The sequence below is a fragment of the Hyaena hyaena genome, unplaced genomic scaffold, assembly GCF_003009895.1.
Source record: "Hyaena hyaena isolate Hyena2069 unplaced genomic scaffold, ASM300989v1 scaffold_1415, whole genome shotgun sequence".
NCBI lineage: Eukaryota > Metazoa > Chordata > Mammalia > Carnivora > Hyaenidae > Hyaena > Hyaena hyaena.
This window is the reverse complement of record NW_024082050.1, coordinates 5,961-32,283: the sequence shown is the minus strand read 5'-3', so window position 1 is coordinate 32,283 and position 26,323 is coordinate 5,961. Positions and strand designations below refer to the sequence as shown.

Sequence of the window (26,323 nt, the reverse complement as noted above, 5' to 3'; positions counted from 1 at the left end):
CCAGAGGGGCTGTACCAGTTTACATTCCCACCAACAGTGTAGGAGGGTGCCCGTTTCTCCACATCCTCGCCAGCATCTAGAGTTCTCTGATTGGCTCATTTTAGCCACTCTGACTGGCGTGAGGTGGTATCTCAGTGTGATTTTGATTTGTATTTCCCTGATGAGGAGCGATGTTGAGCATCGTTTCATGGGTCTGTTGGCCATCTGGATGTCCTCTTTGGAGAAGTGTCTGTTCATGTCTTCTGCCCATTTCTTCACTGGGTTGTTTGTTTTTCGGGCGTGTAGTTTGGTGAGTTCCTTATAGATTCTTGATATTAACCCTTTATCTGATATGTCATTTGCAACTATCTTTTCCCATTCCGTTGGTCGCCTATTAATTTTCTGGGTTGTTTCCTTTGCTGTGCAGAAGCTTTTAATCTTGATGAGGTCCCAACAGTTTATTTTTGCTCTTGATTCCCTTGCTTTTGGGGATGTGTCGAGTAAGAAGTTGCTGCGGTGGAGGTAAAGGAGGTTGTTTCCTGCTATCTCCTCTAGGGTGTTGATAGTTTCCTGTCTCACGTTCAGGTCCTTTATCCATTTTGAGTTTATTTTTGTGCATGGTGTAAGAAAATGATCTAGTTTCATTCTTCTGCATCAACATTGCCTTTCAAAAGAACTGCCGAATCAGGGGACATATCGTCAGTGCATCCCCTCCTTCCACTTTCAAGATGAGTCTCCGTTTCAGAATTCATTACTTGTGAAAATGTTTCATACAGATTTCCCAAAAGGCTGGGCAGGATACCTTCTGTAACTTCTGTGTGCTCACTGTGCCCGGCCAATGTTTCTGCCATTCTCACTGCCGCTAATACTAGTAACCCCATGGAGTTCTTGTGCTATTCATGTATTGCATCTATCACCATGCTTCCTTGTTAGAGTCTTCTGTATTCTCAGGCGGTTTTCAGATTTTTTTTTTTGCCTTTTTAAAAAAAATGTGTATATTTGTCATCATTTCACAAGGACGTTATTAAAATGTTAAATTGCCCAAAGGGAAAGCTAAATGGAGGTCCGTCATTTGGAACAGAATTTCTTCTTAAGTCACTGCTTTCATATGTTTTTGAAGTTTAGACCTTGGAATTACCTCAGTCAGTTTAGCGTCTTCCCCTGAAACCTTGAAAAGCTGCTTCTGAGTCACTTCATAGGGCCCAGGACCTCTCAGAGGAGGAAGGCTGTCTTCAGTGCTCAGCCAGGCCCCATTCAGTGAAAGGACATCACTTCCTCAAAACGAACTCCCACTTAGAGGACATTTCTTATTTTCTAAGAGGGTCAAACCAGACCAAAGAGAAGCACATTCTAGAAAGTAAGTTCTCAGGTGTTTCTGGCCATAAAGCGGAGTTTCTGAAATCTAAGATTATTCCCAGCAGGGAGCCTAAATATGGGCTGAAGCTACAATTTTTTTTTTAAATGTATCCCTATTTTACCTATGATGTCTATAAATTGTGATCACTTATTTTCATTCCAGAGTCATACTTTGTGCTGAACCATGAAAAGCAAAAAATACATTTAAAATATTAAACCATAAGCTATTAGAGAAGGGTAAGAGTCCCTTTGTGTCAGGATTTCTTCTTTCTGAAGGGATGAATAGCAGCCGCCTTTCTTTGACATAAATAGCTTTCATATAATACCTTCCAGAGGGAAAAAATGACTTTAGGACAAAATACAGTCACTACTCCTCTTTTCCATGCATGAACTTTTGAACAGAAAAATAACATTAACAGATTATTAAACTATTTGTCACCAAAGAAAAGTAGATGGTATTTTTGTGCCTTGAATAATCTGCAGCAGAAAAAAAGAGAAAGAAATCATCAAAGAGATAGTCTTTACTTGCCCTCCTTTCAAAATTCACTAATTTTTCTCTTTCCAATGTAATTTACAATTGTCCTTGGTTTTCAGACTTGTGATTTTGTTCATTATTGCAAATGGTTGCATTTTCATTCAGAAATCTAGATTAAATTTCAGAGTTCAGCCTGAGAGAAAAGAACTGTTGAAAAAAGACTTTCCTTTTCTTTTTTCCTGGAGGAAGGCTTTGGTTCTCAGAGGATATCAAATTCACATGTCAGTTTTGTAAATAAGGATCAAAAAGTCTGTTGTCTTTTCAGGCCAGGCTGTTTGTCTTATTTGTGTGTTTGTGGTAAACTAATCTGCAAGCACTTCCCTGATAAAGTTAACACTTAGTTAATTACCCAAAGCCTTGACATGTTCTATAATTGCCATTTGGCTAACAAACATTTGATATTCGTCTTGGGTGGAATTTGTTGAGACCTAGAGAAGCAAGCTTTTTGATGGATGGGGAACAAACCAAATAAATACAGTATTTTATGTTCTTTTAATTCAGGGCCAAGTGGATTTGGATGGAGTGTTTATTTAGTTTGCTGGCTGTTTCAAGATGCTGTGGTGTATTGATTCCTTTTATTACTAGCAGCCGTTTAACCTGACCTCTTCCAGATCCAGTATTTTAAAAGCCATAAATTTTCACTTTACTTATGAGCAAAGGCTGAAATGCTGTGAAAGCCTTTTTATTAGTTGAGCTCCACCATTCTCGATGCTCTTGTGTCACCCATGGCAACAATATTTAGGGCTTCTTAAATTAGAGTGGCTGCTCTACCAGTAGGGAGGGGCAAAGGCAGCTATAAAATGAAGTCATAAACATTTCAGGAGTATAGGATTCCATGATGCGATAGCCAACAGGTGCGGGAAAGTTAGGGGCACACCAGAGGAGAAAAGGCCTGAGTAGAAAAGGATTTGGGTTGATTACATTAAATAAACATTTACTTTAGCATCTCAGATACTGAACACTATTTTGAAAAGAGGAACAGAGTACCAGGCACCTAAAGAGAAAGATGGAGCCAGAGACCAATTCGAGAGACCGGTCCTGTATATGAGCGTTAAGGCCCCAGCCACAGCAATCATCTCTAGATTTATGATAAACCAAGAAATCTACTTTTTCTTTCTACGCTATGAAAATATAGGCCTCTGATCATAGACTGATTTGAACAAGAACCAGGGGAGACTTTTTGTAGAATATCAGTGCTTAACTTTTTGAAGATACCATAACTGTCCTCTGAGGATTGGGAACTATTTTGGGTCAATCAGCAAATCAAAACCATTTCATCTTAAGATAACCCAGTAATGCACCACCTGGCCAGCTTGCTTTGTGTATACACTTAAAAGGGCCTAATTTTCCATAAAAAAGAAGAGAAAGGAAAATCATACGTGAGTTTATCCCTGAAAGGCATCAGTCGGTGAGAATGCCTTGTATTTAGAGTTGAGGACAGAAAAAGACATTCTACTTGTGTGGCTTCTGGATTTTTGCTTACACACATTGGTATCTTTGGTCTGCTTTGGAGAAAAGCTGTGAATTTCCCATCAGTTTTCTAATTATCAAGATGTTTGTTTAAACAAATTTTCTTTTCTCAACCTCTAGACCTGCTTTTATTTGATCATGCAGCAAAACTCTGATACAGCATTAGTGAAGTTATATAAGCAAAGAATTATTTTACCATATGAAAAAAGTCCCAGCTACAAAGAGAAAAACTCATATTGAAATAATTCAAATAAAAACGCCTACAGCCAAAGAGAAATATTGAATGAGGATATTCCACACCTCTCCCATCTTTACTTTATATTACTTTGCAGAGGAATTTAATCCAAAATGATATGTGTTTGGACTTGGTTTGTTAGTTCACCATATTAATCTCTTTCGTTTTCTCTTAATGATAGTCTACTTAGGAATCCTTACACTACCTGTGGCAAGAGACTGTCCCAGCATTTCAAATGGTACTTATAAAGTAACCCTTAATATTTGTCTACTCTTTGAATATTTCACTGACTTAAATAAGAAAAACAAGACGTATTTAAACTTCTTGCTATTAAAATTAAGTTGCTTTCCTAAATTGTGATTCTTTAATTGCTAAAATAGGAGAAACTCTCTTTATAATTTGAAAAAAAAATCAGAGTTAAAACAACATCAGAATTTTACCACTATTCAGCTTAAAAATTGCCCAAAAGTCCACTGGTTCCACCCTGCCCAAATCATATTGTGGTCTTTGCATAAAATTAAAGTCTTCAGAGGATGTGAGTTCTTATACTACTATAGCCAAAGACTTCTGTCCTAGCATTTTAAGAAGCTAAATATTCTTATTAATTCAGCTCCCCAAATTCAGTTCATTTCACTAAACAACAGCAAAATGTTTAACTGTTTACAGTGTTTTCTTTTTCTACAACATTATTTGAATCAAAGTGGAACTAAACACTATTAACCAAAATATCATCTAATCAATGTTCTATATCATACCCCTTTTTAATTGCCATGCTTTTAAAAAGAACCAATTTTTAAAAAGACATTTCAATTGTAGTAAAATATACATAGCATAAAACTTTCCATCTTAACCGTCTTTAAGTATATGGTTCAGTAATGTTAAGTATACTGACATTGTTGTGCATATAACTCACTAGATATATATGTGCATATAACTCACTAGATATGTTGTGCATATAACACACTAGATATCTCAATGAATACCCCCTTCCCTGCGATAAGACAGCTACCTCTACAGCCAGAGCAGCCGTGGTGTATTTGACAATCTTGGGCAGAATGGTCTCCTCTGTACCCACAGAAGGGAAAGTAGTTGTTACCTTGGGGAAGTTACTCAGATTTCTAGAAAAACTTTCTGTGGGGTTGGCTGTCATGGTGTGAATTAAAAGGTTATGTCAGAGGTTAAACTATGCAATTAAATCAAGAAAGCAGATTATTCTAGTAGCTGACATTAACTTTTGGAAAGAGACAGGATTAACTGTACTTAGTCACATATAAGTCGCGTGAAATGAACAATGGGAAAAAAATTATTTCACCAGGTACTTCCCTTGAAAGAAAATCGTTCCATCTTGCACCTCTAATTTTTCATCTTAATTCCGTTACTTCATGAGGCTCATTATCCTTTCCCAGATTTACACACAGTGACTGATGCATTGTGACAGGTTGTTTTTGTTTTTCTGCTTTAAAAAATATTCCCTCTCTCCCTAAATAATTATCTGCAAATTAACCTTTTCTCTTACTGGAATATTTGTTGAGCTAGAATACAGAAAATAGAAATGTGTAAGCAAGACTCTTTAGACAGGAGATAAATTATTTGAGGCCACCAGGGTATCATTTATTAACTGACTGGTGCAGTCCACTAAATGGGCCCCTTTTGACCTGAAAGAGTTAATGCTCTATTGAAAGTGTATGGATTGTCCCCAGCTTTTCTCCCTTGGAATGCTCTGACCCATTAATGGCAGTAATAATAATAATAGAAAACAATCCCACTTTGCCTCCATTACTCTGAAACTGTTGATGGTATCCTAATGTTTTTTATTCTTTAAGTGTAACTGAAAACTGACATTCCACTCAGCTAAAATTTCAAATGTAGTATTTTTTTTTCATTGCCATTTTTTACATGCCGTGTAGGATGCTGAGTAAGGAGTAAGGCAAAGGCTTGTAATTGGTCTTTTAAATCATCATAAACATTTATTTTTCCCCCCATGGCTGTATCTAGTGCCAATAACTCAGTCATAAGATAAAGGGAAAAACTATTTAATGATGCATTACTGCTCCTTTCTAAATTCTTACCCAGAATAAGGCAGGGAGAATAGCATATGACACTTCGCTCAAAAGTTGATAGTAAAATGAGAACAAGAGTAGGTGTGTGTGTGTGTGTGTGTGTGTGTGTGTGTGTGTGTATCAGCAGTGAACCCAATAGTCCGTTCTTTTTTGATATAAACACTTTTTAGAAAAGCTGTATTTTTGTGTTTTTATTATAATAAACTATTAAAAGTAGAATAGGGCTCTGCAGTGTTTGAGGCTAGAGCTGGGGCTTCGGTTCTGGGAGGTTGCCTTCTATAAAATGTGATTAGTGGTGATAACCCCTTCTTGGGCTCTCTGGGGATTACAAGCATTTGGCACAGAGCCTGTCACACAGTAAGTTCTAAATAAAGATCAGCTATTATTGTTGTTGAGCCAAAACAAAACAGCTGTCCCAATTTTAGGTTCCTAGGTCACACACATTCAGGGCAAATGCACCCCACCTAGTGCCTGGTACACTTAGAAAACCGCCGCCTTAATTATTGTCCATAGAAATAAGCATGTGTATTTGAGGCACTGTGTTCGGACACAGTCACAGACCTCAGAGGTCTCTTGTTGCTGGTGGGATCAATCATGCACCTATTTGTCTCACTTCTAGGGTCGTCTTCACTCCTTTTCTATCCTCCGTGTCTGTCTTCACCTCTGCTTGCCTCCCATCCCACATGAACACCACACAGTGAACATACTGGTGGGGTTGCTACCCCTCATCAGACCTCTGCTCTCACCTCTCTCCCACTCTGTCTCTGGGACCATCTCCCCATCTGTTCAGAGGTCCATTTCGGTCTTCTTTTACTCCCCTGACTCCTATCCCCTACTCTACATCTTACTATATCGCACCTCCTTTAAGGATGTTTTCAAATTCTGCATTTTGACTCCCCATAAGCAGGTGTTTACAGAGAGATACCTCTGTCTTCTTGGGATCAGTTCAGTCCAGTGTCTGTAACAAATGTGGAGGAAAACATCCCTTTTTTATTAGTAACAACATAATGACACACATACACACAATAGCTTTCTCCTACATGTGTAATTGCAACTGATCACAATAAAAATCCATCAGATTGACATTACTGTTAATTTACTTAAATTATTTAACCTATCAATGCCTCAATTTCCTCAACTATAAAATGGGGATAACAATAGTATGTACCGCATATAATTAAATAAGTGCTCTTCCACACAAACACACTTGGAACGTACCTAGTACAGGTAGCTGCTGCTGTTTTATCATCATAAATATTATGTTTTTCATTATTCCAATTTTACTGATGAAGAAACTGAAGCCTAGAAAGGTTATATGGTTTCCTAGACCCCGGGTCCTCCAAGGTCAAGTCCTCATCAGAGATGCTGTTACATCAAAATCTGTATCATTAACCACCCTAGGCTGCTTTTTGCCCATTGTTTCCTTGGTTTTTACAGATAAGTTTGGAATTCACACTTTGTTCAGAAGTTCTATGAAAGAGATGCTTGACAGGAAGATACTCATTTCAGTACACAGCCTCCTGCAGAAGCAGACAGCTCCCTGTGAGGCAGCCCCATTCCTTCCCACAGGTCAAGTGTCCATTGGGCGGCCATGGGAATGTGGTGGGAAGAACAGACCCTTAAAAGTGATATCAGGTTTACTCATAACTTTAAAACCCAAAACAATATGTTTAATTAGTGCACATATAGATAAGCTCTTTGAACTCTTGATTAACCACAGTGAGAAATCATTTTATTATTTTTGAAAGCCATTCTATTCTTTTAAAGTGTGTTACCATTAGTTGTAGGTTTCTAGTTATTAGTAATCATCTGGAGAATGGTCTCCTTTTCACAGAGGGGTCAAGGGCCAAGATGAGAAGATGAGTTTAATATAACTCCTCTCTGTTGGGAAATTTCCCTCTCATGAAACCCAACCAATAACAGACTAGAACATGCCCACCTATAGATGAATATCAGAGAAAGTTCTTGCTGCTGTGATCGGCTCTGTACTTATGATCTCTTCACCAAGAACAACTTTCCCTGTTGCGCAAGTATCTGTATAACCCAGGTAGAAATAACCGGTGGGTTGATATGTGGATGGACATTAGAGAATAGGATATTAACTCAAGAATCTTGAGGTGACAATTGAAAATTTCAATTTCAAACTAGCTTTTGCAAAGGAGTCAATTTGTTGACTCCTGCAAGTGAAGAGTTTAAAGGAGCATTTGCATAAAGACAAGGCTGGGCCTTGGGTCTCAGGGTCAACGGTGTTCTCTCTCACACTCTGGTTCCGCTCACTGGACTTCCTTTTTATGGAAAAGCAAGATGGCTGCCCCCAAACCAACCAGGGGGATGAAATATACTGGCCACTTGTGCCTGGCTCATAGGCACACTTCTGGGTGGAAGTTGGGGAACCATAGTAACCAAAAAACAAACAAACAAGCAAAAAACAAAAACAAAAACAAAACACCCAGGCTACTCATTCCATCTGGAGTGGTGAATACTGGATAGGAAAAAAAAAAAAAAAAAAAAGGATGTCAGTACCAGGGGTAGACAAAAGGAACAAATCAGAATAGTAGCTGGCAAGTTGTGATGTTCTGCCTGCTTCTCCACGAGCTTCCCCAAGATGGACTACAGCAATGTCCCCATGTATTCTGAAAATTCACTATAATCTGACAGGAATTTCAGTACAAGAAAGATTGATCATAGACTTCCCTGAGGGGGAGATATTAATGGAAATACCACCTTCTTGTAACCTTGTTTCCTGCTGGCGAGGGCTCCTCAGGCTGAGTTATAGGGCGACTCCGGCGTGTTGTCAGATTTCACAACAACATTAAGTGGGACTTCCTTTTCATATTTGCCACCTCATTTATTTTGTGTGCCCCCATGTTATTAGTTTTACTGCCCATTAATCATTATATATTGCAAAATATAATAAAGTGTGCTTAAGAGGAGATAGCATCAGGTCTGGCCGTGGCAGTCACAGCATAGCCATGCCAGGAGGATGCTTAAGGGTGGCAGCCGGTGCCCCATCCTACCAGTTGAGAGACACATCCAGGTGCACATCTGGCCTCCCATGTGGCCTAGACCAGATTTCCTCAGCCTTTCCAAGCTGGTTAGAGAAAGTTCTGGGGCACGTAGCTCTCTTTACTATGAGGAAAGATGATTAACCACCCTAAAAATCTGTTAGAAGAAATTGCTTTACAAAACCCTGAAGTTGAAATTGTAAAAAGTAAGAAAGTAAAGAACAAGATATTATATTTGCAGTGAGTTCCATTGCCATATAATACAGCCATCTTTCTTCCCCTTATTTATCCTGTAGATTTCTTCTATGTTCCCTTTTCTCAAAATACCAATATGACCAAGCCATACTGTTGTCGGAAGAACTTTTAAAGGATTCGTATTGCCCCCTGCTACAGGTCTCACGTTTTCAGCCAGGTTCGGAGGCTCTTCGTATCTCCCTTCACCCTCTGTACCCACGTTTATTCCCCACCAATCCCCACTATAGTCACTTTCTCCCACCAGTCACTCCATTCACCCCCTGTCCCCACCACCGAGGAGACATGTCAGGTTTGTCCTCATGCTTTTTCTCCTTTGTGGAGTGCCTGCTCACCTCCTACTTTTCCTGCCCACGTTCGATCCATCTTCAAGGACAAGTCCCACTTCATTCATGAAGGCTTTTACAGTGACAGGATCAGGGTCACTCTGGACTCTTCACGCATCCACACGGCTCCAACCCCGAACTATGCTATACATCAGCGTTCTCAGCTCTGCAGTTCTCAGAGTTGTCTACTGCCTCGTGACTCCAAAAGGCTAGGACACTTCCTGGTTTGTCATTTTGTTGATGGTGTAATAGGTTGGTCTGAGGCAGACGAGTCACTCAGCTGGTAAAATAAACTACCTAGCTCTTTACTTGCCCCTGACATGGGTATTCCCATCAAGTAATTTTAGCATTTGGTTTCTTTTTGGTAAGATTTGTTTTATTTTTATTTTTTAAGTAATATCTACACCCAACATGGGGCTGGAACTCACAACCCAGAGATCAAGAATCACCTGCTCTACGAACTGAGTCAGCCAGGTGCCCCAGCATTTGGTTCCTTTATGGAAAATGTAAGAAACAAACCTTTTGGGCTATTGAAAGAAGTGAAGGGTATAGAAGATGATTTGAAAAATGATGAAACTCTTAAGCAATACAAAAAAGAATTCGTTTTGAATAAAAAGAGTGAAAATTCAAAGTTAATGATGCCCGAGGCCTATGATATATGGCGATGGAGACAGAAACTCCTTTGGCATTCTGTTGGTTGTAAAGAAATCCTCCTAATGAGTGTAAACATTGCTCGTAAAAGAAGGCATATGGTACTAACTAATGTTTACTGAATGCTTACATGTGCCAGGCATCACATTCGAGCTCTGTATCAGACAATCCCATAACCACCCAGTGAGGAAGGGGCTCCAGTATCTCACTTTTACAAATTTTACAAATTCGTAATTGTGATAAATTATCAAAATTTACAAATGAAGAAACTGAGTCACAGACAAGTGAGAGCATCACATGTTAACACAGTTAATGTAGAATGGGACTGGGACATGAACCTAAGTGGTCCGATGCCAGAACTCGTGCTCGTTAGAGCTATTGCTTTAAAGATTAAATTAGTAGTAGACGCTGAAGAAGCAATTAAGTAGTGGAGTAAAGAGATAGCCCTCATTGGAAATATCACTCTCAAGGAAGCCAGGAGTCCATCATTTTTACTTTCTAAAGTTTAGGGATCTGTATTATCCTCAGATGGATGTGAAGGAACTACTATTCATTATCAGGTGTTATCACTTCACGTGCATCCATCTTTGCTCAGAACATGGATTATAATATCCTAGAGGAAAGTAGGTACCTTATCTTTTATTTCTGAGGGTTCAGGAAAGTGGGAGGAATGTAACTCATGGGTCATCAAAGCAAAGAAAGCCTCAGAGAGCATCTGAAGTCACCACTTCCTTGTCTGCAAACTCAGGTGATTTTAAAATGAATTGGAAGGGAGTTGAGTTGAGTGGTTGTTCTGGGATTTACATGAGATATAGTACTTGGGTACCACATCTCAGGAATGCTTCTTTAGTCATCAGAGATAGGGAAATGACAAAATATTATTGGAAATCCCCTAAATTCACTATAAAGTAGAGAATTCAAAATTTCTGCAATAGATAGCCACTTCTTAAGTCACACATTAGATGAAATGGTTGGCTTGTGTTTAAGCATGGGGACCCATAAAAGATAGAAGTCTTCAAATGGGAGAATGACACTCCCTATGATAGGATGCTCATGGCATGAGCAGCAAACAGAAAGCATCACCTCTTAACCTGTTACAGTGCCTGTCATAAAAGGACAAGAGATAACAAGTGTTGGTGAGGATGTGGGAAAAAGAGAACCCTTATGTACTGCTGATGGAAACATAAACTGTTTCAACCACTAAGGAAAACAGTATGGAGGTTCCTCAAAAAGTTAAAAATAGAGCTACTATGTGATCCAGCAAATCCACTTATTTTTTTCTGTCTGAAGGAATGAAATCACTATTTTGAAGAGATAGCTGCACTCCTTTGTTCATCACAGCATTCACCATGGCCAATGCATGGACACACCCTAAGTGGCCATCAATGAATGATTGGATAAAGAAAGTGCAGTATGTACACAGACTGGAATAGTATCCCACTATAAAGAAAAAGATGGAAATCTTGTCATTTTCTATAACATGGATGGACTTTGAGGGCTAAGTTGAAATAAGTCAATGAGAGAAAGGCAAATACTGTATGATCTCACTATATGTAGAATCATAGAAAGCTAAATTCATAGAATCAGAGAACAGAATGGTGATTGCCAGGAGCCTAGAGAGGGGGGAAGTGAGAAATGTTGCTCAAAAGGTCCAAACTTCCAATTATAAGAAGAATAAGTTCTGGGAACAGACTCAATGCTGTGCATAGAGACTGTAGTTAAGACTTCTGTATTATGTGCTTCAAAATTGTTAAGAGAATAGATCTTAAATGTTCTCACCACACACAAAAAAAGGTAATTATGTAGTGTAATAACCTTATTGTCATAATCATTTTATAATGTATATATGTATCAAATCATTTTCACCCCTGAAACTTCCACAGTGTTCTGTGTCAATTATACCTCAATAAAAAATAATATAATGTTTACCCAGGGTAAAAAATAAATAAAAGCAGGGACTCACAGGAAACAGTTCATTTCTCCAAACTTCTGCTCTCTCTGAGGTATACTCATTCCAGAGCCTACTCTCACTGAGACGGATGGTGAGTGAAATTGCTCCCATTACATAGGTGATTTTATCCTGCCCTCTCACCCTTCTTCCTCTTTCTAGCTCCCTCTGGACATGAATGTACAAGTGAATTTGGGTAAGATCAATTGTGTATGATGCAATTTCACGTTGTACAGGAAAGAACTTTGTAAATTATAAAGCAACAAGGAAGTGTTAGTTACTATTACATTTATCTTCTGTTACCCTTAGGACCAAGCTCAGTTCTGAGCCTTAAAAAACACTCAGTAAACATTCATGGGTAGCTGATTTAATTTTGGCTCAACATTTTAACATTAGATTGAAACCTTACTTAAACTATATCCATAGAGAGATTGTTATTCAGATTGACACCAAACTGAAAAACACACTTTCAATCAATTCTATAAATAGCTTAGTAACTGAGAATTTGAAGTATTTTTTTAAGTACAGTCAACTATAAAAAAAGGAGAAAATAGTGAGGGAAAAGAATGAAAATAATGTTTGACCCTAAAAGTTACAGGTATTCAATTTACATAATATCATGTAAAACCATCTTTGTATGTCTTCATCCAAGAAATCTATCAGTTCCACCTTTTAGTTATGCTAATGGTTTTAAAGAGACTTATTAGAATTCTCTATATTATACTTTATTTTGAGAGTACTATAGTGGACAACCACATAAGACATAAACCACTCAACAGTCACAGGCAGAAGAAAAATGTGCTACTGAAGCAAGCCATACAAAGAGTAAATGATAAAAGGAAATCAGGGTGGGTGGGGGAGAATAGAATTAAAGAAGCAGTTTGTGTTCAGAGCAGAAAGCCAGTTACCACGGTATTCAAGGAGGAGCGGGAAGACAAATAAGGGTGTTCTTGGTAGTGGTGAAAGCAAGACTATTTAAAGTGCACTTAAGTAGGTGGAAATGGCAGAAAAGGTTAATATTACAAAGAGAGAAGTTAAGCAAAGGGAATGACTAGTATAAAAAGAAAGGCAAAACAGAAGATGAATGAATAATTAGGAGTAGGGCAGATATTGTGTAACCTTGAAAGTGACACCAGAGAACCTAAGGGCCGTATGAACAAAGAACAGGAAGCTATGTGAGCGCTTAGAGGAAGGTAAGCAACTGTGAGGTATGTTTCTCCAGGTAACATGCTGTCCCTGCTCACAGCACTAGAGAAAAGGGGTGTCCTTGTGCTGTAACCACCCTTCACTTTCACCTTCACTTATCCCTACAGCAAATATTTACGTAGTACTTCCCTGTGCTGAGGATACAAAGTCAACAGGACTAAGAAAATGATAGGTGGCATTTATCGATCGTATTGATCCTATTTCACAAGTGGAAAAGCTTGCCGTTGTAGACAGTTTATTGGACTCTCAAATAAGTCTCTTTTTTTGTTAAATAATAAAAGTAGTTTTGTTTTGTTTCCTTTATAGCCATATTCTCTTCTGGAGACCAGTGATATTTATGTACTTTTCAGATTCATTATTGTCTTGAATGTCAATTTTAAGTTGTTTTAATCAAGTAAGAGTTTTCCTAATAAGCAAGATGAAAGGGAAAGCAAAAGATCACAACAAACCACACTATTGAGAATGGGTTTGTTTGAGTTCATTAGTCGCCTCAACAGAATCTGCCCAGAAATATGGCTATGTATATTTTTTTTTTTAGATAATCTATTCATGGGGAGACTAGGGGGGTTGAGGGTTCAGTCAGTTAAGTGCCCAACTTCAGCTCAGGTCATGATCTCATGGTTTGTGGGTTTGAGCCCCGCATCAGGCTCTGTGCTGACAGCTAGCTCAGAGCCTGGAGCCTGCTTCAGATTCTATATCTCCCTCTCTCCCTGCTCCTCCCACTGCTCACCCTTTGCCTCTCTCAAAATTAAAATAAAACATTATTTTTTTAAATCTCTCCATGAAATTGAACCACAGAGTCTATTTTCTCATCCACAAAATAGACAGTAAGTGGAAAACTGTCACAAGAATGTTTTTGGTGCAATAAATTCACTGCTCTTTACATTTGTCACACATAATTGGAGTCCAGGAAAGGAACCAAAATAGGGGGTAAGATTTTGACCATCAGTTTCTAAAGGAAGGAACTTTTAGTGAAAATTAACATATATAGCAACACTTGGCAAAAATTTGAAGACTTTGGGAGGGCCATGCCCACACTCATCATCAAAGTGTGTGTTGTATTTGTTCACCTAATCTTCCCATATTTTCTCTAGATATTTTCACTTTAAAATAGACAATGTTTGGAGACACAGTAGGAGAGATTATGCAAATGTATGAATCTTAATGAGAAGGTCATTATTGAACATTTGACAAGAATTTCAAGAAACGATAAAAGACCCTGGGATTTACGAGACTTAAAAGAAAAATCTCTGCTCCTGAGAACTTGGAAATTGCCAGTAAAAGAACTGAGACCCAAATGACAGGAGATAATGTATAAGCCAGATTACATTATGCCCTATGGTAATGAATAGGAAGCAGGGCACAGTGATAAGCTTGGAATGATGATCAATATTTGGAATACTGAGATAGGCAAGAAGGTAATTAGGCCCATTATGGACACAGTTAGCACAGATAACATAATTTGGGAAATTCTACATTTGGATATTATGGGGAACGTTTTTTCTAGGCTAATGGATTTGCAATGATATCTATTAAAGCACATAAGACATTTTGCCTCTAGGGAAACAATGAAAAAAATCAAATATACAAAATTTTCAGTTAAGTGTAATCTAAAATAAAAAGACAAAGCGGGATATATTGGAGAATCAAGTAGTGTTGTGACTTCCTACTTGGAATTTATAATAATTTTTCATTCAAAGAGTTTTAAGGCTATTAATTTCACATCACAACTCCCCATGAAGCAAGTAAAGCATTTCCGTTGTATTTGCCCAAGTTCATTGCTCATAATACAGCAATGCCAAATTGATAATGAAAGCAAGCTATCTTGCCGAATTCCAGGCCTTCTTAAGTTTCATGCTGTGACCTCTGAATAAGCACTGCAGTCATTTTGATCCCCAATTTACTACTGGGCACAATCCCTTTATTTTAGAGGGAGGAGCAATCACTTAATTAATTTTCACTAAGTGCCTTGAGGGCCATTGATGTTACTGAAATGCGCAAATTAATACATTATTTATTCTTAATTTATCATAAGTATTTATTAATTATAAAGCTCTAGCTGGGAGAAAAACTTGCCATGTATCTGAAAGTGAATACCTTCCCCCAAATAGTTTCTTAGGTTCTAATAAGAATGTATTGGAAGCAATTTCATCAATAATAGAAGATCCAATTACTGGTCTTCTGGATTAAGGCATTCTTTTATTGCAAGATTTTAATGCTAGAATGGGAAGTTCAAATATTGCCAATGAAATCTCAGACTAATTAAATGATTATAGCCTTAAGGAAAGGGCAACCGACACTCCACTCACAGTCTTCCCAATGAAAGCCTCTGTCTGCGATGAACAGATGGGTGCATATACCTTATCTCAAAAGAAAAAAAATGTAAGGAGCTGCTTGAAAGATCAGGTCAACTTTTGAATAAAAAAGGAATGACATTATTTCTTTATGAAGCCCTTTTCAGCTTTTTGCAGCAGGAATGCTATTATGGCTTTGTTGCAGAATGTAATGGTAGACTGAACCAAATGAATTGTGCCAGGCCTTCACTTATTCACATGTTGAGACATGACACAGAAGTAACAGTGACAGTAATTATCACTACTGCTTTATGAGTGTGTACTATGTGCCAGATACTCCTCCACGCTTGTGCTACCCTATTTTTACAGATAAGGAAACTGAGGCACAGAGGGGTTAATAGCTCAGGAAATAAATGGCAGATCAGGGGTTGGTAGGATGTTTCGTGACTTCCCCTCTTAATCACTCACTGTTAACAATGCTCTAGGTTTCTATTCTCTATTATCCTAATCTCCTACCCGGAGAGAACCAACAGCAGTTTGCAGCCATAGAGCGGGAGCAGGCATCCAAGACAGAGTCAGAGAAACTGAGGTCTGTATCCAAATAATTCTCCAGGAAGGACTTTCTGTCCTGTAATATGTTGACATGGGACTTGCCTTTTTTTTTTTAATTTGTTAATGTTTTATTTATTTCTGAGAGAGAGAGAGAGAGAGAGAGACAGAGACAGAGACAGAGAGAGAGCATGAGCAGGGGAGGGTCAGAGAGAGAGGGAGATACAGAATCTGAAACAGCCTCCAGGCTCTGAGCTAGCTGTCAGCACAGAGCCGGACACGGGGCTCGAATCCATGAACCATGAGATCATGACCATGAGCTGAAGTCGGAGGCTTAACTGACTGAGCCACCCAGGTGCCCCGACATGGGACTTTCTACTAGAAAGTGGGGGGCAGTGGTTTCTCAGTGTGTTAAGGATCTGATCTGTAGTGACACCTGTTGACCTAGACAGTAGCTCTCACGCCACCTGTTCCATGCCTGTGGGAGAAAGGGTGGTGCAACCCCTTTAAATCTTTAGTCTTGTGTGTGTCCATCCTCTTTATAACACTGTGGTTTTCTGGATGACAGGGAGTAGTTGCTATGTCTAAGGATTGGTGGGGCCAAAAGACAAGATCCTGAAATTTCCCTCTACTTTTTGTGGGGAAGGCTTTTGGACTCCGTCGAGCCAATCCTTCCTTCATTGGGGAACAGATGAATCTTCTGAAGTTCTTAATATCTTTTAAAACAATGTCAGTGAGATATCTCTTTATGAGACTTTTATTTTCAGGAAAAAAATTGGCACATGGAACTTCCAGCATACTTGTATTACACCACCTTGAGAATAATGCTTATCATGCACGATTCCTCTATTAGCACCCTAGATAACTGTAGTATCATTTGTTTAAAGAAGTTTGCATATATCAAGTTTGAGTTTCTGACAGAAAGACACGTTTATCTGGATCTCAGGGAATGCAGTCACTGGATATAGAAGTCATAAGTTAAAATAATAAAGCTTTGCTAATAAAGTTGGAGGGAAGATTTATTCCTTGGCATTCGCAAGTAAGTGAGGTTGGCCTAGAAACCATTCATTGAAGAGTCATATTAAGATTAGTTCTGTAGATGCTCAAAATGGAACAAGTAAATGCTCAAATTTGGACAGCGTCCTCCCACCCTGAGACTGATAACATATGGTATTCATAGATCACTCTCTCAGATAATTGTTTAAAATCAGCCACAGCCAGTATCACATCAACCTACAGAAGAAAATATAAGGAGTCATCATCATAGTTTGGGATGACTTCAATGGGATAGGGTAACTGAGGTTTTGAACTTGATTAATTACTTTATGTTACCCTTTCAGAGAGACCTCTACTTTTAATGGGAGCCTAGAAAAAATATAATTTGTGCCAATGGTTAGGCTAAAATTAGGCAGTGAGTCTTCCCATTCTAAAAGCAATAGAATTTCCTAGGTAGTGTCAACCTAAGTTTGAATTGATGAGGGTAAGGATAAGGGAAGAAGGATTGAATGTAACCATGTATTGCACTCCATACAATCTTTGCATGGTAGGGTACTTTATTCCAAGTGTTTTGTTTGAATTTAGTGCTGATAACCATCAACTGATATAATAATCCTTCCCATGACCAGTAATACAAGAAGATGTGAAACCCTGCTCAAGTCCCACGTCAGAGTCTCCTTTCACTTGGAACATCAGTTTAGTGCCCCCTGGAAATCCTTGCAAAGACTTTCCTGATTTCAGATTTTCCTCTCTCACATCAGTCATTACCTGCTACATCCTGTTGACTCCCCAGGAATAAATATAAACGTTTCTTCCAAGCCTCAAAACCCCTGAGTCCACATTTACAACCTATGACTCATCACTTTTTGCTTTTAATTTTACTATGTACTACATCCAATAGAGCCAGGTTGTAATTCTGGCCAACAACAGTTGGTACTTATAATTTGTGGCTTCTATTTATTTTTGTAGGGTGAATTAATTGCTGGCTCTATTAATCCTGCAAAACCCATGAATCCTTAATGTTCAGTTTGCTTAGAATGAGTAACAATGTATTTGTTTCTTTTCAAATATGACTTCTTACTGAGCTTTAGATGAGCTCCTTTTAGATAGCATGCCTTATATCTTAGATGATTTATTCACTTTCATGTTCCCTGGAATTTATTGCTAAAGGTTGACGTGAATACTTACAGTTTGGGCTCTAATATAATCTCCTGAATGGCAATTAATAAATAAAAGATGGTTACTATTGTTGACAGAGGAACTAAGCTTTCTCAGATAGTATTCTTCATCTTCTTGTTTTCGCCAAACTTCACGGCAGACATCCCCCGGGCTCGATGGTGTAAAATATCTTCTGTAAACTCCAGAGCTTTTACTGTTGCTTCAGTACCCCAAACCTCTATGTTGCCTTTTGTTTTCTTGTCAAAAATGATCTTATCTAATTTCTGTTTCTTCAACTTACCTTCCTTCCTGAGAATATTAGAAATATGCCTCTTCCTGGGTTTAATAGTAACATATTCTCAGTATTTATGACTCACAAGTAGCATCTGAAATTTGTTCCTGAAATTTCTGGAACTTTTTTTTTTCCATTTAATCTCCTCTCTGTTGGGCTGATTGAAGATTTACGCTGTTGCCTATAAAATGCAATGTTTATTATCATCATGTATATTGTTCAAAGTGCAAAATTGCCTCCTGTAAGCTAATGGTGAAACTATAAAACAGCATCTGATCTTTGCGTTTACCTGCTTGACTAATTTTATCCACGCTAATCTAGACCAATGCTCTTATTCTAGAGATGGGGAGGCTGTGGGCCAGTTTAAATAGCTTCACTCTAATCAAGTAGAGGGCAGAGGCCAAGTTTATCTGGCAGTACAGAGCAGAAATGCTGGAGTTAGGCTGCCTGAGGACAGTTCCCAGTTCTGACCCCTATGGAGTGTATAACTTTATACCAGATACTTCAGTGCTCTGGACGTGAGTTTCCTCATCTGTAAAATGGGGAAGTAACACTACTATAAGGACTATAGTGAGGTAATACAGGTAAAGCATTTAAAACAGGACTAAGCATGCCGTGCAATTAGCTATTAGAATTAATGTCATCATTCTGATTACTTTTAACCTATTGAGAACATATGGAAAAGAGTGTTTTGTTATTTAGCTCTGTATGTGTGCGTATGTGCATTAGGTCTTTGCTGTTCTTCAGTATTCCTTGTTTTACGCAACACTGTGTTAAACTGGTGGTAGCGTTCATGGTAGTGACAAAAGGAGAAACAAAAATAGTGATGAGAGTAAGAGAAGACGGTGTGGCTCATGGAGCCCTACTCTGTGTTTAGGCATTGAGTGAGGTACTTTTATGTGCATAATCCTTAAAGTGTTCTCAATCTGCATCTATTGAAATACTGCAAAGTAGTTCATTCCCAGAAATGCAAATGTAGCCTCTGTGTGGTAATAACGTTCATAACTCGAGAGGATCATGCACTTTAGCCCTGGTGGAAAAGGGCTCTGATAGAATTCCTCCCGTCTTTAAAATAATCTTTGTGCTGCTGGTATTTAGATAGCTTAATCCTGCTGTAGACAACCAGAAGGCTGGCTGCGGCTGGGAATGGAGGTCACGGCATGAGTGAAAGGGGACAGGTACAGTGAGAGGCCGTGGTAATGAAAAATATTGTATATCGGAACACAAGCTACTAAAATTCATAAGCCTCTTTTTTCTTTCTGGAGTTATATATTATATTTAAATATCACCCCTTTTCTAGATATCCAAGTAGAAAGACCATTTGGAACAATAAGCATTGATACAGAAAAGTTGTTTTCCTTGCTTTGCTTTATTTATTGACTAAATGAATTGCCTTCATGATACGTTAATAGCCACTAGAGTAAAGTGTTTAATCACAAAAATTACAATCACGTCAATGCTTTTTGATTTCCTTACAGTATGTTACTCAATAATAACAAAAATCCTGGTGGAAATAATAAAAGCTACCATGTGGGAAGCATTTGGGATGTGTGCTGTGAGGAGCCCTCATCACCTTAGATGCCCTGCGTGTGTGTGTGTGTGTGTGTGTGTACACACATATATACACAGTCTCATACATATTAGTCTCCAGAGAGTGGTGGAAATTTCAAATTCATATATACCTGTGTATATGTGCATATATGCACACATGCACATTTATTTAATATATATTATTTTAAATCTCACCGCAGCTTTTCAGAAAAGGAAACTAAGGCTCCAAGAACTCAACCCACTTGTTCAAAGTCACAAAAAGTTGGCAAAGCTGGGGTTTAAACTCAACCCTATTCACTCAACTCCCTTTTGTAAGATACCCAAACAAGTATTTTTGGAACAACACACTTTTCCAATACAACAAACTGCCTCATTTGGGAAAGGGTGACTTTTTGCATTTTCTTTTCCAGAATCTCCAAGCAAAGATTTCGGTCCAACCCTGGGTTTGAAAAAGTCTAGTTCCTTGGAGAGTCTACAGACCGCAGTCGCCGAGGTCAGGAAGAACGAACTTCCCTTCCACAGACCCCGGCCGCACATGGTTCGTGGCCGCGGCTGCAATGAGAGCTTCCGAGCAGCCATTGACAAATCCTACGATGGACCCGAAGAGTTAGAAGCCGGTAGGACAAATGCTTCCTTCCCAGGGTTTCTTCATCTCAGTATTATCCGCGAATCATGAGCAAGAATGTATGCTTAACTATGAAGAAAAATGATTTCGAGATCACAATTATATTTTTGATATTAAAAGTAATTCATTTTCCTGATGTGTTTTGCCCTTTGGCTTAACGAACATGGAATTGGCTAACACAATATGCAATTTATTTTATGGTGCAAATATGCTAAAGAAATGTTCTCCTTCACTTTCCCACAAGGACCAACTGTCATTTACCCTTAGGGTAGGAGCACTAAGTATGCATTTCTTGACATTCTTATTGGAGTCATTAGAAACAGCATCAACCTGAGGACTGGCTGCATTAACTGGGCAGAAGCAGTTAGGTTACATTTGTACTCAGAAACCTCTCCTGGAAATAGACTTGCCCTGTTTGTTTCCCGGCTTTCTGAGCCGATCAAGGTTAACAAGCTGGCTTTCAGAGACATTAGTGTTTTACCACATATCAGACCTTTCATACCATTGGCTGAACCACCAATTGTACCCCACTCCCAACATCAAACCTTGCTCCAAGTAACCAGATTTCGGCAGTTGCCCCTTCAAAGGATACAAGTAGCCACGTGGCAGAGTAGACCTCTGGAGCGCTTTATTCATTCTTCTGTATTTTACATTTGAACTTTTCTTGATATACTAACAGAAAGTGCCCCTGACCACGTGTATTGATTTTTCTCTCCATACAGACGGTCTGTCTGATAAGAGCTCTCGCTCCGGCCAAGGAGCTCTGAATTGTGAATCTGTCCCTCAGGGGAGCTCTGAGCTAGAGGACGTGGAAAATAAAGCCAGGAAAATCAAAAAACCAAAAGAGAAGGAGAAGAAGAAGGAAAAGGGCAAACTGAAAGTCAAGGAGAAAAAGCTGAAAGAGGAAAATGGAGATCCAGAAAGGAAAATAAAGAAGAAAGGATTTGGTGCCATGCTGAGGTATGGACCTGCTCTGAAAGTACCACAGGCTTTGTGGTGCTTTTTGGCTTCTCCTGGTGAGATCGCTCATTTCTGTGCACCCAGGCTTTCCTTCGTTGTTAGCCAAATGGGTAAAATCTAAACTGTGAATGCGCCTGTTCCTTTTCTGCAGAAGCAGAAGGAGCCTTCTTGGGTGGCTCGGGAAGTTCATGGTGATGGCAAGAGACTGTTACAAATTTGTGGTGAAAGAAAGGCTAATGCCTGGTAGAGATACAGGCAATCCCCACAGCCCTTGTTACCAGAGGATTATTCTAGTAAGTTAAATGCTTCTTCCATCAGTACAGGGAAGGCAGGAGGCGAGGAGTCCCCAACCGCTGCCTCTCCAACACCCGCTCTGAGTTAGAGAACACAGGGTAGATGGACCGCCCTCACCTGACCCATGGTTGTAGGTGTGTGAGTGGCCAGGCCTGTTGGCACAGAGGCCCTGTGGTCAGTGGAGATCCCACTGGATCTAGATTCACATGATCCTGTTCCTAGTCCATGACCCTCCACACACAAGCTGCTGGGCTTTACACGTTGCTCAGCTTCCCTGAGCCTTATTTCCTCACTTTCAAAGTGAGGCTAGCATACCCGCCTTCCCAACTCAATGGGGCTGTGACACAAGATTTCCTTCGAAGCCAGCCTGTCCGCTGGGCATGGCTCAGCAGGGCACTGTCAGAAAACCACATTGTCTCTTCTCCTACAGCTACTTCCAAATATGCTTTGTTGACACTGAAATGGTGCCCACATTTGATGACATCCCTCCAGCTGATGGCCTTCGGGTCACTTCGGGGACTAAAACAACGTCTGCGTCAGGGTCTAAAATGCCAATCCAATGTTAATCAAAATTCCCTTGCCCTGCACCCTCAAGCCTCAACCCCAAGGAGGGCCCCACCATGTGGTGGCAGATTCCACCTTCTCCTGCTTCTCAGTCTCTGGACCCAGGGGCAAGGGAAAGGCATTATTAAAACACTGGGGGAGTTGTACCTAACTGGTGTCTGAATCTAGAGTAATCTGGCTGACAGGGGCCTTTGTGAACTAGTTTTGTGGGTTTTCCAAACCCTCCCAAGCTCGCATGCATGGAGAAGGGAGAGGGTTAGTAAGTGTTTGCAAGTCTCAAGCAAACACGTAGGAAGAGGCATGACCATCTCATATATTGCCTTCAAATTCTCTGAGGGGTGTTCTTGCAGCCTTCTTATTTATTTTGTTGGGGGTGAGAGGGGAAGGGACCCCTTTGCATTACTTTCTTTACTCCTATAATTTTCCATCACAGAAAATCCCTCTCTCAATCTCTACTTTTCCCTGGGCTGAAGGTAAGAGGTGGGAGGTGATGCTGGCTACTTCTTATTAAGCCCTTAGGAGATGTCTCTCTCAAGAATGCTGGGTGGCATTTGTCATCAGATGTTTTTAGTTTGGGATTTCCAGCTGAAATTTCAGACAGAAACAAAGTTCTATTCTGTATGTTATTCGTATATAATACATGAACATAAATATAATCTGCTATTATATGTAAAAATGTGGAGAGAGAGAGAGATGCCTCGAAACTGCAAAGTCACAGGGCACCTGCATGGCTCAGTCAGTTAAGCCTCTGACTTCAGCTCAGGTCATGATCTCACAGTTCGTGGGTTCAAGCCCCACATCAGGCTCTGGGCTGCTAGCGCAGAGCCTGGGGCCTGCTTCGGACTCTGTCTCCCTCTCTCTCTGCCCCCGCCCCCACTGCTTTCACTCTGTCAATCTCTCTCTTTGAAAAATAAAAATAAATATTAAAAAAAAAAAAAGAAACCAAAGTCACATTTAGGCAACACAGATAATATTGATACCAGTGGGACAAATTTCTCAGGAGGCATTGGTTTGTTTTTCCTGGTGGTCTCTATAGACTCTGTCTTTCCATTTGACATTTTGAATGTTAAACTTGCCCTTTTTCCAGGTAATTATTATGATTGCCAGGATTTAAGGGCTATGCTTTAAGCATCTTGATAATAATGACACACACAATACAAATATTTAGAGAGAATTGCCTTTGAATTTATGGAGGTCAGAGATTAACAGTGCAGGCTCTGCATGGGGAATGCTAAATTCAATCCCAGCTCTTCTACTTCTCTTTCTAGGTAGCTTTGGGCACATTATTAAATCTAGGTGCATCAGTTTCCTCGTCTGAAAACTGAGTATAATAACGATGAGAATTACATTGGTTTGGTTAATGTAACATGCTTAGAACGGTGCCTGGCAAGACATGCATGTTCAGTAAGTGTTAATTATTGTGGCAAGCAGAATAATGACCCTCTAAAGATGTCCATGTCCCAAACCCTGCTACCTGTGAACGTTATGTGGGGTGACAAAGGTGAATCGCGATGCAGATGGAATTAAGGTTGCTGATCAGCTGGCCTTAAGGTAAAGGTAATTAGCCTGGATTTCCCCCAGTGGCCCACAGTGATTACATGGAGCCTTAAAAGTAGACGATGTGGTTATGGAAGGAAGATACAGAGAAATGCAACTTGCTGGCTTTGATTTGGAGGGAGGTGGCCATGAGCCATGGAATGAGGGCAGCCTCTAGAAGTTGGAAAGGACGGAGGAATGGATTCTCTCTGGAAAGCCTCCAGAAAGGAACGCAGCCTGCCAAATCCTTAATTTCAGCCCATTTCTGTTGTTTAAGCCACTAAGTTCATAGAAATTTTTTTACAGCATCAGTAGAAAACTAATAGAGTTTTTATAATTATTCTTACTACTTCTACAATATCGTAGTAATTTATAAGGAAGTCGTTTCCTCTTTAAGGTGTTAAAGAAAAAACTATAACGATTTAGCTAGAGTAGCCTATAAATATAAAAACTGTTAGAGCTTCACATATTCCATTTTCTAGAATATTACTAAATTAAGCCTTAACTTTGTGCTTCGTTTCAGATGGTTTGATATGGCAGGTTCAGACCCGGTTGCCCGTAACACAGAGCCTGCTTTCCTTTTGTTGCCCAATAGATGCCATATTGACCTGTGCTGGAAATCACAGGCTCTAGATCTTTCGACACCTCACAACTCCGCATTGTTCCCTTCTCCTGTTTTAGCAAAATTAAGATCTGAAAGGTGGTGTTTCATTTTATCTCCAGTGTAAAAATAGCAACTGTTTTCCGTAGCCTTTTGCGTTTGAGTTTGCGAGCATATTGGAGTTGCTGCTACGTGCACATTTTCAACAACAAAGAACACAAAAGCTGTTACCATTAGCCAACAGATTTTGCTTTAATTCTCATCTGTTGCTCAGATGCTATTGACTTAGTTTCTTTCTTATTTAAAAAAGATTGATTGCTTTAAGTTTCCCTAGGAATTGGATGTGTGGCTTAAATATGTATTACTTTTTCCATTATCTGAGTTTTGCAGCCACTCTCTGGACACGGAGCTTTAATGTAGGTTGTTGCACATGTGCCATGTGCCGTGGCGCCTGGCCGAGGGCATGAGCGAGGACCGAAATGGTCTCCCTCTCCTCACCAAACCATGCGTCATGAAAGGGCGAATGGTTAGCAGTGGCTTTGCTCTCACTTGTAAAAAGCTAAGTGTTGTGTGTTTTTCTGATATCCACCGGTCCATTCGCATTAATGATATGTAGTCGTACGGTTTAGCTCATTAGTTAATTTGACCTACTCCTGATCCTTTTGAAAAAAGTATGGGGCTCTCATTAATTCATATCTTTCGATGTGTGGTCTGGCTCCAGTATGCATTGCTGATTTCAGAATACCTTCTTGTAGATTCAACTGTGGCTCTTACACAGGCTATGAATTATTATGGCAAAATATGCAAATCAAGAACCTACCCACTTTCCTCCTTTCTCCAAGTCCTCTGTTTACCTGCTGTTGAAAGAGAACGTTAGGGGATCAAGGTGCTTCAATTTTTTCATCACGTGTCTGGCTTCCTTAAGGAAGCCGCCACCTGGTAGCAAGAATGCCTGAGGGTGAGGCTCAGACCCTCTCAGTACACAAGCCAATTGCTATGAGCCCCAGGCCCCTTTTCTGGGCTCTAGCAGATGTTTTCAAAGCATTGAAGAGAAATATCTTTTGGCTAACAAAACTTCCCCTGTCTAGAGCAGAAAGCCCAGCAATTAGACTCTGATTTCTTAGTTAATTAATAACCTCTTGGATCTTTACATTCCTTAAACTGACTTCTGTCATAGATCTGTGTTTAAAATCCATTCCGTTATATCATACTTGCTGTTGTTTCCTTTTGATATTATAGGTGACTCGCTTCAAAGACCTTTGAATTACCAACTTGTTGGACCCTGAAAGGAAAGTCTTGATGTTGATCAAGTGTGTTTTCTATCCCCTTTGTGTGAGTTGGTACCGGAAGGAAGTATGCCTAGTAAATTCCTTGTTGGCAGATTAGCAAATAACAAAGTGCTAAAGCTGCCAATAGAAAACTTCACCTGTTTCAAAAATTTGTTTGCCCATAGTCATTTGATTAATAATATATATTGAATGCTTACTCTTTGCCAGGCACACTCATCATTAATTTTCATTTATTCCACGTTTTCTATCAAAGGCTTATTTCGCATCAGGCACTGTTCTAGTCCGTGGGCATACAGCAGTGAAGTCCTTTCTTGTACGGTGCTTTTTGTTTGTTTGTTTGTTTGTTTAGGTCTTAATAAAGGAAAACTCATAGCCCTTTGAATTTCTTACGATGAGTGTAAAACAAAACAAGCAAAATATCACATAAACATGTAAACTACTTGTAGCAATGGATTTCTCAGGGAAAGGTGAGACATTTGCCTGGGATACCTCTGGGACAACGCACTACCTTGTCAACTTGAGGGAATCAATAGTCAATTTATTTGGTGCTGAACAAGACAGCCAGGCTGCGGCTCTTACATAATTTGCATT

The 26,323-nt window shown here is 39.5% G+C and overlaps 1 protein-coding gene across 1 annotated transcript in view; it reads left to right on the top strand.

The window, feature by feature from the left end:
• The window catches only part of LOC120225452 (partitioning defective 3 homolog B-like), a 314,844-nt gene extending 293,201 nt beyond the window's left edge, over window positions 1-21,643 (top strand). Inside the window, exons 16-18 of the mRNA XM_039223648.1 lie at window positions 20,274-20,480; window positions 21,211-21,504; window positions 21,600-21,643. Coding sequence (XP_039079579.1) covers window positions 20,274-20,480; window positions 21,211-21,504; window positions 21,600-21,643 — 545 coding nt within the window. The remainder of the gene's footprint in view (window positions 1-20,273; window positions 20,481-21,210; window positions 21,505-21,599) is intronic.
• The last annotated feature ends 4,680 nt before the right edge of the window (window positions 21,644-26,323 follow it).